The sequence below is a fragment of the Aptenodytes patagonicus genome, chromosome 5 (genome assembly GCF_965638725.1).
Source record: "Aptenodytes patagonicus chromosome 5, bAptPat1.pri.cur, whole genome shotgun sequence".
In the NCBI taxonomy this organism is placed as follows: domain Eukaryota; kingdom Metazoa; phylum Chordata; class Aves; order Sphenisciformes; family Spheniscidae; genus Aptenodytes; species Aptenodytes patagonicus.
Genome location: NC_134953.1, coordinates 36,850,925 through 36,869,542, shown reverse-complemented (window position 1 = coordinate 36,869,542; position 18,618 = coordinate 36,850,925). Strand labels below are relative to the sequence as shown.

Here is an 18,618-nt window from a genome sequence, read left to right as displayed (position 1 = left end):
AACTGAGGTCATTATCAAGACCTGAGCCTCTGTTTTCTGCTATCTTACTGCCTAAATGGTGGATGGTTTTCAAGATCTTAGTGGGGCTGTTCTTTCCTGCTTAGAGGCTAATTGATAGAAAGACATGGTGTGCTGAAAGAAGGTATTAGGCTTAGTGGTTGTAACATGTGGCTTGGCATAAGGTCTAGGTTGCACTCATCTCTTTTAACTTGCCTGCCTGCAAATCTGGTTTAGTTCTGTGATCATACTAGTTTCCTATTAGGTTCATTCAGCATCTTTTTAGGCCTTACATGACCATGCGTTTGGCTTTTGCGTACTTTTTTAGAATCTGTCTTCTGGTGGGCTTTTGGAAGTTCTCATGGGGCTTTTTCCTCCTGTTAGAATACTAACTCATCAATAGTAACTGACCCTGATTTTATTATCTTCAGGAGGAAAACCATTTTTTCACTCAGTCTTGCCCATATTTAAAAAAAAAAAAAAAGGTCTTTTTGGTAGCAATTACTTCAGCTAACTGTGGAAGATGGAGATTCCCATCCTTATAGCAAATCCTCCTTATGCCAGTCTCGTTAATTTATCTTGCAGTCTTTACTCACTTTGATATTAAAGGTTCAGTTTAGGTACTAACCTTCATGTGATTTTTTTATTCTGAGTGCTTCATTAGTTGAAACTTTTTATTCACTCTGGGTATTCTGTATTTTTGTATATTGACAAGACAGACTTTTTCAGAAGGCTGCTCATGTTTTCATATCTCCTACCAGACAGTCCTGTGGCTCTTTTATTTGAGCATAGAGGTGTCTCACCGGATGGCTGACTGCCCAACAAAGAGTCTTCTCCTTTGTTGAAAGGTCATTGAACTTAAGTTCAAGCAATAGCTGTGGCAGTCTTGCAGAGTCTATCTGTAGCTGGGATCCATAGGTCTGCCACAGAGAGCTTCATTCATTCATCTGGGCACTGTGTTTTCATTTCCATTTCAAAGCTGCCTTTGAAAGAGTAGTTTTTCAGTCTTCATTCTAGTGGGAGCTCTTGAACCTTTTTCCAGTCTATTTCCACCATACAGTAAGTTGCTCACAGTGTTTATACATATAGATAGATATTGAAGGTGAAAGTTTGGTTATTTACCACAAATTCTTTTTCTTGAGATAAATTATGTATATGTGCATTCAGTAATCCACCACATCTGCTCTCCATTGACATCCTTTGAGAAACTGTGGCATTCTAAGTTGAGAGGAACTGAGAGGGAGAACCGTACCCTGCCTATATCATTCCAATGTAAGCACAAGGGATGGACCTGGGGGTTGTCCTGAAGAGATGGCAGAGTACCAAATAGCCTTATTTTCAGTACTTGAGTATAAGAATGATGAAAAATAGGTAATCCGTGTTTCATTTTTAATGAAGATGCTTCTTGGTTTTTTTTCCCCCCTTTTGTCAAGTAAATGAAACAGGGTTTTTGTTGTTTTTTTTTCCTTTCTTTTTTTTTGCCAATTAAAAAACAGAAACATTTTGCATGTAAAAAAAAATAAAAAATAAAAAGTCATTTTTTGATCAGTTCTGGGAGATCATGTCTGTTATATTCATTTTGTTAAGGCATTCTTTAGGTGAGTGTTGCATACGTGTGGATATTTTAGCTGTGGAGACTTGCTTTTTCCATATCAAGCTGTCTTGATTGCTGATGAAGTGATGTTAATCACTTAACACAACTTCATTAAAAGATGCAAGTAGAATGGCTCATGTTTTCACCTGTTGTCACTGGCCTTCTGCAAAGTTGAAAACCTGTTGTCCTGATGATTTTGTTATTAAAGATAACAGGCACAGAGTTGCTAATTGGAATAAAGTGATTAGCAACGTCTACTTTTCTGTATTACCTAATGTGATTGTGACATATAGGTGTGGTAGCCTCTGAATTAAGAGCTGGGCTGTGACAGCTGTTAAACTACAAACAGGATTCATTAGTTGGTTTTGGTTGAAGGTGACAAAATCAAGCAAAACTTATTAGAGGACTAAGAAGACATGGCCTACAAGGAAAGACAAACAGTATTGTTTATTTAAAATGAGAGGAATTGGGGAAGACATGATGAATTTTAAAATAAATAAGCTTAATTTCAAGAAGAGTGCAGAACGTGTTTTTGGTGGCTTAAAATCTGTAAATTAGTTTGGGGACTTTCAACATTACGATTATGAGCAGTATTGGCATTTTCCAAAACATCCTCCTCCTTTCCACACCTCCCACCTCAGGAAAGGGAGGATTACAGATGTTCATGTTGAAATTTGCTCATAATTTTCATTGAGAAAAAACAAATAGTAAAAATTCAAATAAGAATTGTAAGTTTTCTTCAAAAATGTTTTAATATTAAAATCACAAAAATCTAACAATACTTCTCAATTGTATAACACTTGAATTTTTTCATTTTACTTACAACTTGTTTAATTTTTCTTTGCTTTTGAAAGATTGAAAAAATTAATCTTGTCCAACCTGTTTTTACCTGCATCCACTTCTCCTCTATATTTAGGCTGCCTAGAAAAATAAAGCAGAGTACAGCGAAGATGCACATTATTAATGTAATTCTAGTCCACTTAATGCAGTGTTTCAGAGCGATGCCTGAACCATTTGAGGGTGTATGAAGTAAAGTATTTTTGATGCCAGTGATCCATGGATAAGAACTCATATATCCACCAAAACCTCTTTTTAAGTAGTCATTTGGTTGGAAACTCAAAAATTAAATAAATCATGTACAGTCAAGAAAGGAGTCTTGGATTTGAGGGAATTATCCAATCAGATACAGGGTAAATGACCAAATAATAGGAACTATATAATAGCCCAAGTATATATTTATACTTCATTAGCAGATTGTTGTGTACATATTTTAGAATTACAGTTTAGTCTTGTGTTTTAATTGTCTGTGTGTAAAAATGATATTGATGAAAAGCAGCCATCTTAAAAATGTTATCAAAGGGAAGCCACTGAGATCATATTTCTATAATCAAGTGCAGCCTGTGGTTTAGCACTGACTCCACCAGTAGCATAACGAGCTATAGAATACATATTTGCATAAAATCCTTTTTCGTAAGTGATGTATTTATTCAGACAAATACACTGTGATAGTGAGTTTGGCCTCAGAAGGAGCTGTGAAAAGGCCATTAAAAAGCATATGGAATAAGGATGGAGTGCAGGATGGGTCCTGAATAGATAATGGTGAGAAGAAATAACCTGTCCTGTAGAAGAAGAGGGCTACAGGCAGTTAGCAGCCACTGAAAATGCTGCTGGTAGGCAGGGAGTCTGTGCTTTACAGTGCTGCAAGTGAAAGTATACGAAGTACAATGAACTGAGAAGTAAGGATGTAGGAGGCTCTGGAAAACACTGTGGTTTTGACTATACCAATGCAAATCTTGAATTCCTGGGAACTTCTTGTATTCTCCTTTGCAGCATTTTTACAATGGATGTGAAGAGCTGAATGTTTAATTTTATATAAATGTATGAGGTGACTGTGTAGTTCAAAATTGCCACATTTGCAATTATTTTGATAGTCTAGGGGCCAAGATCTTTGTTTAACAGAAAAAAAAGATTTCATGTTCTGAAATAGTATATTTGTGTTTCTTAAAAAAAAAAAAAAAATTCAAAAAGCACTAAATAAATAGGCACTTGCTCTCCCTAATTATTCCATTTGGTTGCTAATGAAAAATGTACCTTGTCTTTTTTCCATACCATTTAAGAAATCTCTTCTTCCCACTGACCTTTTCAGAAGGGAAGGTGTAATTCAAGTGATAATCTGCAGAGGGAAGAAAGGATTTTAAATATCCTATTTTTCAAATTAAATGGCATCTACTTGTCTCACACTTGTGGAGTCCCATTTTACAGAAGAAAATGAACTTTCCCACTACCACTGAATTAACTGAAGTTTGTTATTTCTGAGAACTGACACATGAAGTAACTGTTCTACGCTCTAGAGAGAAACAGCTGAGCTCAAAGACAGTGAAGTTACTGTAATTTAAGAGTGAATTTAAATGTCTCCAAGGGTTATGTGGGTTCCTCCATGTAAAGTTAGGAGTTAAAGCATTATTGTGGCATCTTTCCTAGTATTTAAAGTATATGTTGCCAGGTTTTCTAATTCAGAAGTCCTGTTGACTTCAGCTGAAGCTTTGTCTGCATAAAAAATTATTATATAATTCAAAATTTGCCTGAAATAATTTATACTTAAGGTATTGGTAGTGTTGCTTTCATGTGATAGCAATTTCATGAATTATGCAGTGCGTAATTGTGGAGGAAGGGATGGAACGCATATTATAATTGTATTTGAAACCAACACATTGCCTGAAAAAAGCTTCTGTTCCACAAGGTATATGTTATTCATATTGAATGTTACAGAAGTTGAGTTCTGTCCCTTTACTTTCCATTTTTTCTGTGTCTTCCATCTCCAAGTGATAGGAAATGAGTTGTTGCAAAGGACTTTGATCTGTACTTGTTTGAGGTCCTTCTGTGCATGATAGATTTTCTGGCTGCATTCTCTGTGTTCTGTGTGTTGGGTTTCCTTTGCTTTGAATTGGTGTGAAGGATCAATGGAGACATAATGGTACCAGGTCACCATGCAAAATAAGTCATGGAGCACCAGAAGAAAATTCCCAGGACGTTCTGGGTAAAGCGCAGGTTAATATCAAACTAACTCAGAATTTACGATTTGTTTGATTCAATCAAACAGGGTAAACTGCCTTGGTAAGTCCAGGTTACAATTGTGGGACTTTTTAATGTGGAGAATAAGCATCAATCTTTTGGTAGGTTTGTCTCCATTCAGATTGAAAGCAGATTCTGAAAGAGTAGGAGTCTGTTGAAGAGTTGTTCCAACTTTGAGCCAGATTATTCATCCTGATTCTTTGGATAAAATTACTATTGAAATCATTGGCAAGTTTTTACAACTGCTTCCCCAACTCCCCTTTTAAAACTTTCTTCTTCTTTGTTTTACTGTATAACAGTACACCTGTAACTGTATAACCAAGCATCAGCTTACGTGCCCACCAAGTTTTTATCACTGTGATAAAAATTACAAATGTGTTCCCTCATAAAACTAATCATGTTATTACTATAATGCTTTTTTTAAATAAAGTTTTAATCAATGCGAGGCAATTTGCCAGAAAGAAAAATTACATGTTTTATCCTTTTTATGCTCAATGAGTTTTGTTTGTGTTTTCTTTTTTAAATAGTGATCCCAGAGTTTATTAGTCAAGTAAATACTGCGTTGGAGAGCTTAAGCAAGAACACAGTGCACCCGTTTGATGATAACCAGTTTGTGGACATTTCTAAGAAGGTGTATGATACAATTCATAACATCAGATGCTCAGTCATGATGATTCGGGTAAGTTTTTTATTTGTTCATTTAATACTCATTTCTAAGATAGTTCAGGGCATCAGGGCATTTTCAGGAGAATTTAGAACTGTGTATGTGAACAATGCCCCTAAGCTCATATCCAGATTGAACTGATCTGGGAAATTTGGATTACAAGGAAACACACATGCTTATAACTCAAGAAGGCTAGAATTGTGTTGAGTAGCAGATCAGAATGTTGCATAAAAATGGGTTTTGTTTAAAAATATTTATTTATGTTTGTTTGATAAAGATCTTCATTCACTTCATTAATTATCAACTTGTGGCTACAAACCCAAATCTGCTTGTAGCTCTTCAACCTTAACCTTATTTAGTGGAATGTAGGAATGGAGAGTATATTCAGGTGATCTTGATAATCTCTTGTTGAAGTTTTGTCAGCTTCACATCGGAAGACTTAACAGCCTGATTTCTGTCAATCTTACACAATCACAATCAATGTATTTATCCTAGTGTTTTTCCTGAAGTTCAAGAAAATGCTTCAGAACAGCTTATTTTTAAAATTTGAAACAGAATTTTGTCAGATGCAGAATTTCCCCCAAATATCTTCAGTCCACAAATCCCATTTCAAATTATATGAGACTAAGCTGCAATATCTGTATGTTCAGCAATTTTGTTTTTAAATATAATTAAACATTAATAAAAATGTAGATACATTTTCAAAGGAAGTTTGTCTTCTGCATTGTCTTTTCAGTTGAGAAGAAAGTAAGAAACAGATTCCTTTTTTCTTCTAACTATAAAAACGTATTACAGGCTAGCGTGGCCAGCAGGTCGAGGGAGGAGATTCTGCCCCTCTACTCTGCTCTGGTGAGACCCCACCTGGAGTACTGCGTCCAGCTCTGGAGCCCTCAGCACAGGAAAGACATGGACGTGTTGGAGCAGGTCCAGAGGAGGGCCACAGAAATGATCAGGGGGATGGAACACCTCTCCTATGAGGAAAGGCTGAGAGAGTTGGGGTTGTTAAGCCTGGAGAAGAGAAGGCTTCAGGGAGACCTTATTGCAGCCGTTCAATACTTAAAGGGGGCTTATAGGAAAGATGGGGACAAACTTTTTAGCAGGGCCTGTTGTGATAGGACAAAGGGTAATGGTTTTAAACTAAAAGAGGGTAAGATTCAGACTAGATCTAAGGAAGAAATTTTTTACGCTGAGGGTAGTGAAACACTGGCACAGGTGACCCAGAGAGGTGGTGGATGCCCCATCCGTGGAAACATTCAAGGTCAGGTTGGCCGGGGCTCTGAGCAACCTGACCTAGTTGAAGATGTCCCTGCTCATTGCAGGGGGGTTGGACTAGATGACCTTTAAAGGTCCCTTCCAACCCAAACTATTCTATGATTCTAATATGGAAAATACTAGTGACTCTTAACATATTGCAGTGTGTAAGTTAAACAGTTTCAGTAGGATTTCAAATGTGCACAATCTTTAAAATGTCTCATCCTTATTGCAATTGTCAGTTATGGAATTGTTTATATACTGAAGAGATCCTTAAACATACAACATCTTGCCCATAGCAGGAGGAGTTTATGTGAATTGGATTTATCTGGCAAAACAAAGCAGATTGAGACTGATTCTCTGTTAGATCTTCTGATCAGTTCCTTTTTCAGTGAACATAGGCTTTGGTTAGGACATCTAATTTTTTTTCTAGATCAGTTAAGCTTCATTTAATGCCTGAATTGCTCATCCCGCCTTCCCTTAGTGAGTCAGGGACTCTTGTTTTTTTAAGATTACAAAGTTGTTTCTATCTGTTCCTCAGTGAGATCTGAGTCTTCTGTATGTCCAGTCTTCTTGGGCTTGAACTCCAGATGATCATGACTGACTATTCCTTTATGGAGTTTTTCATTTTTGGGAAATGCACTGAGGAGTGTAACAAAGCTTCAGTCTGTTTCTATGAAGATGCGGACACTGCTCTGCAGGACACTCTGAGTGTATATTCTTACAGTCCTCTGGGACGCGTGTATGTATGTGGACAGTCACTTAAAAAAGAAAAGGATAATATATCCCCTGTACTTCTTTCTGAAGCACGAGGGGAAAATACTTTCATCTGAAGAGACTGTACATATGCATAACACATAGTAAGTGCACAGTGTACATGTACTATGTAAGTGCATAGTGCATCTGTAAAATTGTAAGTCATAGCACACCACCTAAATGGACAGTATTAATATGAAGATTTCTATCGGTGCCATTTTCCACTTCTGCTTTGCAAGTGCAATTTGACAAGGCAAGAAAAAACGAAGTATCAGAAATTACCTTGTTGGCTGTACCTGAAGCTGTGGGTAGCAAAGAGCAGATACTCCTCCTCCTCCTCCTCATCTGAATTGAAGAAGTTATGACCAATGGGATAAGAGGCTGCCTCCACCTGCACTGAACCTCCCATTATCCTAAACAATGTATGTGTTCGCCTTAGAAGTGAATGTGGCTTGAAGTGTATTCAACAGCCCAGCAATTGCAGAGTCCTGACAAAAGCTCAGGAGATAAAAAAAGAAAAAAAAAATTAATTCATTAAAAAGGACATGTGCAGCTTTCTACTTAATGAATACCATTATTCAGACACTGTCATGAGAGGTTTTTTTTGAGGTTTGGTGAAATGATAGTCAGCTACTCCACCATCCCTTAGAGATACTGACTGCCAGCACAGAGAGAGTGCTGAGGAAACCCTGGCATTCATTTTCTGAGTAAGGATGTATTTGCACTCCTAATTAGATATATTCCAGACAATGCCAGTTTCATTTCAGTCTGCCTGTAAGAAGCTTTAGTAAATCTGATGGTTGTTCAGACATATGCTGTTACCACAGCAGCCAAGGTGAGGAAATAGAAGTGTTCTGTGGCCGGCTTATAGGGGCTTACTGATACAGTGCCAAAGAACAATGTGTCGCTGATTACAGGGGACTGCAAGGCTGAATCAGGGAAAGAAATTGTTGATGAAAATGTAATTGAGAAGTGTAAATGAACAAGGACGCTGATTCACCGGGAGCAATTTTTCAACATCAAAGTAAAAGCAGAAACTCTCCAGATCAGTTCCTCAGGAAGCATTTCAAGCATGTAATTACACAGAGAGAATGTTTTTAAAAATAGAGTTCCTAACTGTAAAATGCTTTTCAATGTCCAAGCTTAACCATAGATACATAAAACATTCATTCCAGTCCTGCAGGTATAATGTGAATAACACTTGAGAGCAACTAAGTAGTGGAAGGTGTGCTGCACTGATGAGCTATAATAGAAATGCCTCTGGAACTGCAGGGTGCTTGCCTTAAGATGTTTTTCATTGTTTCACTCACAAGGATTAATTCATCCAGTGGTAGCTGTTGATTTGCAATCATCAGATATTTGATCCAGGGCGTATAGCTGCATGTGCTTATTAGCGTCCACATTCCTCAGTCCTTTTTTGACTCTTGAAGCATCTGATTTTTGTTAAACTGTAGAGGCTTTGGGAGCTTGATTTTGCACAGGAACATTTGGGCATTATCGGGATAGTGTTTTAATCAGAATATTGCTGTTATGGAAATAGATTAGGGTAGATAGTGGAATTAAAGACAAGAATTCTACCGTGTGAAATACATGGAAAAGTCAAAGGAAACAGGTTGACAGTTTTTGAGACAATACGTGTTAAATGTTGCATAACGTTAAGACCGATGATAGAACTTCTTTAAGGAAAAAAAAGGAGCTTCTATATGGAAGTGTAGTTTGTTGAAGAATATGAGACAGCTGGATTGAAGTAACAGCTAATAATATCCCATTAGGATATTAAACACAGTGGAAAGTGGTAACGACTTCAAATGAATAATAACTACTGATAGCTGAAGCAGTAATAAAGTCATTCTAACAGAAATACACCAAGAACAGTGGAAAAGAATTCACCAAGTCAAAGTTTCATGGAATTCTTTGTTTTTATTGAAGGATAAACAAGTGAACTGCTATCAGTTTTCCAGAGAGGAAGAAGAGGGCAAAATGTTCATATACTATAGTCAAAATGCTTTTACTACTCTTAGGTTCATTGAAGCAATGAATGAGGGACCTGTGTTCCCTAATTTTATGAGAGCTGGAAAATGTATATTGAGATTGTAGTTCTTATCTGATACAATGCATCATTTTGATGCATTTCTTAAAAATCCTTTCTGCTGGATGTATATTCCATGTGCTGTTTCTTTCAGAATTCTGGCATGGAGACTATAGGTTCCCTCAGAGTTTATAGTGTTAGGCTTTCTGAGTGTTTCTTTTGCAGATAGTGCCTTTATTACCGTTGAGCAGCCATTCCCTGCACCATGTAGTACATGATCTCTACCCCCGGTCCCTGCAAAAACTGAAGCGACGCATTCATTTTGGTTTTCTGTCATACCTAGATACTTTCAGCTAGATCCTCACTACATCCCCATTCCATTCCTTATCTTCCTATTTCTTTAGCTAATAGTCTTTTACTGTGGGTTTTAATTTCCTTTGCAAAAGCAAACTCAGTTTAGCTACACATTCAGGTGTCTACAGCATGACCCTTTTTAAAATGTGTTGGGTACCTCAGAATACCCTTGGGATGGGTTCCTTTTTTCTCCTTTTGTCGGTTGCAAATTCTGGGTAGTTTTTCATTCTGTTTTAAAGAAATGTAAGAGTTCATCCATAACAGAGCTTGTGAGCTCTTCAATACACTTGATTTCTCTCAGTAAGAGACATCACAGCAGACTTCGATCTCTTGTATCCAGCAGAGTTACAGGGATTTTCAGAACATGGACTTCTCGGAAAGGAAGGTAGCAAGTGGTGAAAACCTTCCTATCATCCTGTTTCTCTTTCAGCCAGTTAATAAGTGTCTAGTTTAAAATCTGCCTTTGCTTTTATTAATGACAGAATTATCCTACACATGCAGGGTTTTCTATCTGTTTTTACTTCTGTAGTAGGAATGAGTTAGATCCTGTCAGATGTAGGCAGTAGCACACATGAATTGAACCTCTATTTAAAAGCTAGAGAAAACAAAGCAAAGCAGGGAAGCTTTTGAGAAAAAAGACATTTACTGCACTCTTAGAATTGTTCATTATTCCAAGTGTGCTGGTTTTGGCTGGGGTAGAGTTAGTTTTCTTCATGGTAGCTAGCATGGGGCTATGTTTTGGATTTGTGCTGGAAACAGTGTTGATAACACAGGGATGTTTTTGTTACTGCTGAGCAGTGCTGACACAGAGTCAGGGCCTTTTCTGCTTCTCACACCACCCCACCAGGGAGTAGGCTGGGGGTGCACAAGAAGTTGGGAGGGGACACAGCTGGGACAGCTGACCCCAACTGACCAAAGGGATATGCCATACCATATGACGTCATGCTCAGCATATAAAGCTGGGGGAAGAAGAAGGAAGGGGGGGACATTCGGAGTGATGGTATTTGTCTTCCCAAGTAACCACTACACGTGATGGAGCCCTGCTTTCCTGGAGATGGCTGAACACCTGCCTGCCGATGGGAAGGAGTGAATGAATTCCTTGTTTTGCTTTGCTTGTGCCTGTGGCTTTTGCTTTGCCTGTTAAACTGTCTTTATCTCAACCCATGAGTTTTCTCACTTTTACTTTTCTGATTCTTTCTCCCATCCCACTGAGGGCGGAGTGAGCGAGTGGATGTGTGGTGCTTAGTTGCCAGCTGGGGTTAAACCATGACACCAAGAGAGCCCTGAGACCTCATGGGGAGGAAAGATAAAGAACAAGTCATATAGTCTTGGTAAACTTCATTGTTGGTCTGAAATTTATAAATGATGCTAACTTGTTACAAATATGTATTGGGAAGTTTGTTACATAGCTTTTTCTTCATTTTTCTATCCTACACAAATTGCACAAGAGGAAGAACTTCTGCAGCAGTAGTTAGCAAGCCAGTTGGACCTGTACCTCTCATCACTTTCTTGCCGTTTCTGACCTAAGTAGGTCAGAGCTGACCTTTCCTTCCCTCAACTCCTTGTCAACTTCCCTGGCAGAAAGCAGGAACTTTCTTGTGTATTTTCACTTGTGCTCCTTTATGGCACTAGGCTTCTGGTATAAACAGAGTTAGTACTTGTTATGTTGTCATCTTTTTTTTAACCATGAGAGGATTTTCTTTCCTTGTTATTTAGGAAAAAATATACTCTATACTGGTTGTTACCAAGCAGGTGCTTCCATGCCCTACCTTCTTCAAATGGTGCTTTCATTGCTTATTCTACCAGTCCTGTCATCCAAAGGTTGATATATCTAGATGCAGTGTCACTGAAAAAGGATATAATATCTGATGTCCTCTAAAAAAGAGCCTAGAAGAGCCTGTTGTCTGTTAAGGATAGTTGGACATCTGTTCCTTTTTCAGGTTTTTATCCTGAGTCACAGAAAAGGTGTTGCTGGGGAATGTTATATTTGTGCTCAGAAACCAAATAAGAGGTGAGTTAAAACTGCTCAGTGCCGTGATCAAATATGTATACTTGCAAGTAAAAGCTTCTGGCAGCTCTTTGTCCCTGCCATATTACTTGGCTTTTTAATATCTCGAGTCAGGATCACCAAACTTGGGGTACCATTATGGGGAAAACTTAACTCAAAGCACTATCTCACATAGGTTCCACTTGATATCTTAATTCATCTACATACATATTTTCCAAAAATGTCTATGTTCTTTATCCCACAGTATACCTGGGAAGTCATGTTGTAGAAATACTTACTTGTTTATATTTACATCTGTATTAGCATCATAAACTCAGTCATTATTATTATGACTCTACTTTGCAGATGTCTTATCAAAATGCTCTGTACTGCAACAGTTTTGGGACACAGTCTGCATACATTTCAATTCAACATGCTGACATTTTTTTAAATGCTAATCTCCATTTAGTACCAGGTCAGTTTGTGTTCCCAAATAAATAAAGCCAATTTCTGTTTTTCTGGCAAACAACCACACATATAATTTTGCTTGTATTTAAAACTCTCAAAGGTCTGATTTTCTGCCCATTTAATTAGTTTAAGGCCTTTAATATCTTGAACAAAACAGATGACCATTCTGGTTCTCTGTGTAATAGTGTTGCTGGTTTTGTTGCTTTATAGAGCAAAAAGCTGCTCAGCAGCTTTTATTTATCTGTAAATAAAACTCACCCTCTTGTTTTCCTTGAAAGTTGCATCCTGTTTTCTTGAACATGTGGGGGTTGTTACCCTAAGAAATATCTTTAGAGTTTGGAGTTGCCACAATTGCCATAACAAGTATCTGTTCTTAAGAGCTGAGGTGTTTCCATAAAAAAAATTAAAACTTTGTTAGTAGAAAAACAGATTAATTTATTGATTTTAAAAAGAGATGGTACGTTCACATCTCAGGTAGAGGGAGGGAGACAGAAGAGGAAAAAGCAGATGCTCACCCTTTTAATCTCAGACATGGGAGTGGAAGCCAGAGCACAGATACATTATTATTTCAGCCAAGGAGGGATGGCCCTTCTCCTCCCACATCTTAAGGTCCCCTTTGCTTAAACCATTGAATTAGAGTTAGCAGGGTAGTTGGGGAATGATAGATGATTTTTTTTTTTTTTTTTTTTTTTTTTTTAACAAAAGATAGAGAAACTACCTGGCTTTTGTGCTTCTACATTCTTGCACTTTCAGACAACAAGTTTTAACTTTTCGGTTCATTGTACATCCTTCTGATTGCTGCCCTTGCTCCCATGCTCCAGCCATTCGCCCAGTTTTTACAGGGAAATTTCTGATTCTAGATTCTGGGTTCTTTTTACATATAAAATAAACAGTGGGTAGGAAAATACATGCCCCCTTCATCCACATATGTGCAATTCCAAAATTGTCCTTTTACATACATGTACTGTATTATTTCTATACAGAGAAATCATCCTGTAGTATAGGAGTGTCAGAAGCAGATGCCCCCTTCTGAGTGAGAATATGTAGAATTTTCCTATTGTTTTATGTATATGTTGGAGGAGTAGACTCTTTCTCTGATTGTGTGTATAAGCATATGAGGAAGCACTTGATGTTGTCAGGCTACATCTTGCGTACAGGTCTGACAGTGAAGATTCTCTTTCCCCTCCAAAGCAGCAGCTCACATGTGCCATCCAGGTGACTCTAGATATGACTAAATGGAAGTAAGTACTTAAAAGGAGTGTCAGGAACTCACCATTTGGATAGCACCACATTCAAGCCTGTAGTTACTGTATGTTAACATTTATTACTTTTTTTCATTATTTGAAATTCTATAATACTATTCAGTATTACTCTTTTTGTCCAAAATATTATGGTTAACTGAGCCTTCTTTCTAAACCAAAAATACTGCAATATCTTTTGAACCAAACCTTACTTTTCACTGTCACACATTTTACTTGTCTCACACTCTTGTCAGTGAGGGGAAAGAGAGAAGAGAAACATACATAGAGGATCACAGAAGGAAGGGACCTCAAGATATCATCTGGTCCAACCTCCTGTTGAAAGCAGTGTTATCCAGGGCCCTGTCAAGCCAAGTCTGACTTTACTGTCTGTTTTTTTCTTTTATATATTAGTGTTAAGACAGAAATGGAGAATTGATGGGGCAAACAAAGCAATAGTGTGTGCTAAATCTTATTTGTAAAAGCAAGCTGCTTGCTACATTGCGTCCAACTACTAGACTATAATACTTTCACTATTGTTTGCTGTGTTTATGCCTGCTTGCTTACATTTAGCACATGACTGTATGACCCACCTTCTCTTTTTGTATTCTTTTTCCAGTTAAAAATGTAATTTTCTTAAATCTGCCTTAGGTTTCCAGGTTGTAAAGCGTCAGCTAATGGGAAAGATGTTGTGTTGTGTTGTGTTGGTTTTTAAAAAAGAAAGAAAGAAAAAAGGCTTTATGGGTGTATATGTAGACAAAAATAGTGAATGATTTGAGAAACACTGATACAGGGACCAGTGGTGAAAGTGTCAGCTGCATACTGTATCCATTACAATAGAAATGTGCAATTATCCATCCTGGCAAATCTGCATTGTCTTCTGCCCAAGCTATACAGCCTTAGGCATTGTGCAAGGCTGTGAATTAAGAACTTCTCAGCAGCAAATTGCTACATGGCTTACCATCAAAGTCTCTTAGTGCTGGGGTTACTGGTTCAGACAGAGAAGCCAATATGCTTTGTACATAAATGGATGGCATGAACAGTTTTAACTTACATACTACTTTAAATTTCAGTTCTTCCCAGTTTAGGGATTAAATTATATTGCAGCTATGTCACATATGTTTATGTTTTTAATTGTTCACAAAATTATCCCTCTCTTTCAGGAAAAGAGAACTTTCCAGAATTATTTGGTAGCTCTAGTTTAGTGGCTTATTGGAAACTTAAGCACAAGGCAGTATTTTTCCTGGAACATTAAAATCTTTATTGAGGGTTTTTTCCTTATAGCAAGGAAAAGTGATGTGTATTCCTTCCTTGCCATTTGGTGCTTACTGTCTAATATAAATTATATTCCCAGAGAAATGGAATGAATATTACTCTGTTAAAAGGGAAGGACTGAATTTCTGGAACTAAAACTGGGAGGCACAGCAAAAGTGTTACAAATCACAGATACTCTATTAAAATATGCATCCTGCCACATGGTTCACTGGAGTATGAGAAATGCAAGCCTGGAAATGGAGACTGCAGTCTCTCAATAGTGTTAATAGCTCAGGCTACGGTTCTGATTCTGAAATCAGCCCTGTCCAATGCTAGTGCCAGTTCTGGCTCAGAGATCGTCATTGCTCAGTGTAAATCTGGCCATAGATCCCTTTTACTGATCATAATCATCTGTACAGTCCATGGCCTAGTTGAAATTTCTCAATTGCCATTATTTTCACTGTGGAATCATTTAACTGATAGGATGGACTCTTTTTAGCATGATGCAGAAAAGCAATGAGGTATATTACAAATGTATTCAATATGTAATCGGACTTCAAAAACGTAATAATCATAATTTGTGTGCTAGATTGTGATCTCAGTTTTGCTGGCACAAGAATGGAGTACCAGTGCTGTGGTCTGTGTCATTCTGTGCTTTGACATTGGTGTAACAGTGTAAGATCTGGTCCTGTTGTCATGCATGTCCTTGCTGATGCAGCAGTGTGACAGTGAAAAAAGTTTGGGAGGAATCTATTTATTTATTTAACCCTGAATAGTTCTTTTGGTTTACGTTTTTATAATTCCTCAGTATTCCTAGGTATATTTGAGTTCAGGTTTTGCTGTTAATGATACCTTCCTGGTTTGGTTTTTTTTAAATGTTGCTTGCGAACTTGAGTCACACCAGATTATTTTCTTGAAAATGTGCTCATAGAGTTGGAATGCAGAGTTCATGAAGGCAGGTGGGCATCCCAAGTAAGGAGGCATAGTAATAACAGGGAAACTCACTCAGAAAAACGAGAAACCTTGAAAGAAAAGTCTTTGGAGAATTTAAAAAAAATCCTCCACTGAGCTACTGAGCTTGATAAATGGAAGACAGTATTTTTAAGTACTGCTTACCTGAAAAGATTCTGTAGAGGTTGACAAACCAGATACTACCTAATTACCTGAGAACCTCTGGGACTTACAGCCTGTTCTTAAAAAGAGAGAAAAGAGACCCTTCATTATATTCGGTATCAACAAAGTCAGTGTATATTGATACTGAAGTGAAGTGTGTTGCAGCAAGGGAGTACTGTGCATCATCTAGTGCATGGATTGTGGTGAAATTGCAGTTTTAGAGCACCATTCTTTCAATGTAACTTAGCTATTAGCTTTTGAGGCCCCCTTGCTGTTCACTATACTAAGTACTTTAGTTATTAGGAAATAGAGCAGTAACATTAATATAAGATTAGTTTGTAACTCCAAGTGCCTTGTTATCCTTGTCTCCATGAAGTAGTCTGCATAAAATGATTATAGAAAAGATAGTTATTCAGCAAGTTGGACAGAATTCTTTCTGAAAATAGAAGCCTTCCTTTTTTCTAGACATGGTCCAGCATGAAATAGTGCATGAGAAATGATCATATGTGGTAATTCGATTAGCCTTTGAAATATCCTGAAATTTGTTACAGTGTTAAATTCACCTACAAAAATAGTAACAACTTTCATGTTACGATACAGCAAAGCATATCCATGTAAAGTACCAAGAATAAAGAGCTGCCAGTAACTATCTAGAGTGAGGTGGTGGCAGTTTGGGGATGCACACAGGTGCAGTTACGTGTCCCTGAGAATGGCTTTGTCAATGGATGACTGCCTTAGTTAGCCCCCTTGCACCCAGAGCAGCTTCATGGCCCCCATTCCAGCAACGGCTCGTCCCCTTACTACAGTGTAATCAGTTTTTTTCCATTGGGATCATGGCCAGCACAGGTAGGGGGATATCATCATTCTTTCAGGGGCACTGAAATTCACTGGCTAACTGTGTGTGGTCTTGCAGTGAGGGCCACATGCTTGACCGCAGTAATTGGTGTCAGAGCCAGCTGGATAACTGACATCCATTGTTCTTCCACCTATATTTATTCTATTAATCATAGCACTGCCTGCCTTTTACCTTCATAATCAGTGTGTAATTTGCTCATTGAGGAAATCAGATAAGCAGATGTCAGAAAACTCCACATTCTTTGTATTTGTTGCTGATATGCTATCAGAATGGGAATTGGCCCCTTTTGCCTTAGTGAGAAACCAGTTTGTCATCCCACCTGAACATGGCGTGCCATGCTATGTCTGTGAGTTTTGCTGACCCCACAGGGTTGTTCTGTCAAATACACTCTGAAAATGTTTGTGGGTTTGTGAAAGCTGGATTCCAAATGTGTAAAAAAGCAAGTATGAGGCTTAATTACTATTCAGCAAATGAAGAACAGAGCTGAATAATTGTTTGCTGTTTCAGTGAGGAAGAGCTAACCACAACAAGAAAAGGTAAGCCCCTTGTAGCACACAGTTACATGCTTGAACTGATGGGAGATCTCACCAGTGCCCTGGACCTGTACAAGTATGAAGCTCAGTCTGACTGGTCAGAGGCCAACAAATAAAACAAGCTTGTCACCTCGGTAAGCAAAGCCAGAAGTAGAACTTACTCAGATTTTAAGCAGAGCAGCACCAGTGCAAATTGTGGATTCATTTGGCAATCACAGAATCATAGAATCATAGAATCATTGAGGTTGGAAAAGACCTCTAAGATCATCGAGTCCAACCGTCAACCCAACACCACCATGCCCACTAAACCATGTCCCTAAGTGCCTCATCTACTCGTCTTTTAAATACTTCCAGGGATGGTGACTCAATCACCTCCCTGGGCAGCCTGTTCCAATGTTTAACCACTCTTTCAGGAAAGAAATTTTTCCTCACATCCAATCTAAACCTCCCCTGGCGCAACTTGAGGCCATTTCCTCTCGTCCTATCGCTAGTTACTTGGGAGAAGAGACCGACACCCACCTTGCTACAACCTCCTTTCAGGTAGTTGTAGAGAGCGATGAGGTCTCCCCTCAGCCTCCTTTTCTCCAGGCTAAACAACCCCAGATCCCTCAGCCGCTCCTCATAAGACTTGTTCTCCAGACCCCTCACCAGCCTCGTTGCCCTTCTCTGGACACGCTCCAGCACCTTGACGTCCTTCTTGTAGTGAGGGGCCCCAAACTGAACACAGTATTTGAGGTGCGGCCTCACCAGGGCCGAGTACAGGGGCACGATCACTTCCCTACTCCTGCTGGCCACACTATTTCTGATACAGGCCAGGGTGCCATTGGCCTTCTTGGCCGCCTGGGCACACTGCCAGCTCATGTTCAGCCGGCTGTCGACCAGCACCCCCAGATCCTTTTCCAACAGGCAGCTCTCCAGCCACTCTTCCCCAAGCCTGTAGCGCTGCATGGGGTTGTTGTGGCCGAAGTGCAGGACCCGGCACTTGGCCTTGTTGAACCTCATACAGTTGGCCTCGGCCCATCGATCCAGCCTGTCCAGGTCCCTCTGCAGAGCCTTCCTACCCTCGAGCAGATCAACACTCCCGCCCAACTTGGTGTCATCTGCAAACTGACTGAGGGTCACTCGATCCCCTCATCCAGATCATTGATAAAGATATTGAACAAGACTGGCCCCAAAACTGAGCCCTGGGGAACACCGCTCGTGACCGGCCGCCAACTGGATTGAACTCCATTCACCACAACTCTCTGGGCCCGGCCGTCCAGCCAGTTTTTGACCCAGTGCAGAGTACACCTGTCTAAGCCGGGAGCCGCCAGCTTCTCTAGGAGAATGCTGTGGGAGACGGTGTCAAAGGCCTTCCTGAAGTCCAGGTAGACCACATCCACAGCCTTTCCCTCATCCACTAGGCGGGTCACCTGGTCATAGAAGGAGATCAGGTTGGTCAAGCAGGATGAA

General features: G+C 39.0%; 1 protein-coding gene across 8 annotated transcripts in view; it reads left to right on the top strand.

Annotated features, from left to right (window-relative positions):
• The window catches only part of CTNNA3 (catenin alpha 3), a 582,319-nt gene that overhangs the window by 466,036 nt on the left and 97,665 nt on the right, over positions 1-18,618 (top strand). For all 8 annotated transcript variants that reach the window (XM_076339356.1, XM_076339363.1, XM_076339358.1 and 5 more), the window contains one exon: positions 5,191-5,342. In XM_076339356.1, coding sequence (XP_076195471.1) covers positions 5,191-5,342 — 152 coding nt within the window. The remainder of the gene's footprint in view (positions 1-5,190; positions 5,343-18,618) is intronic.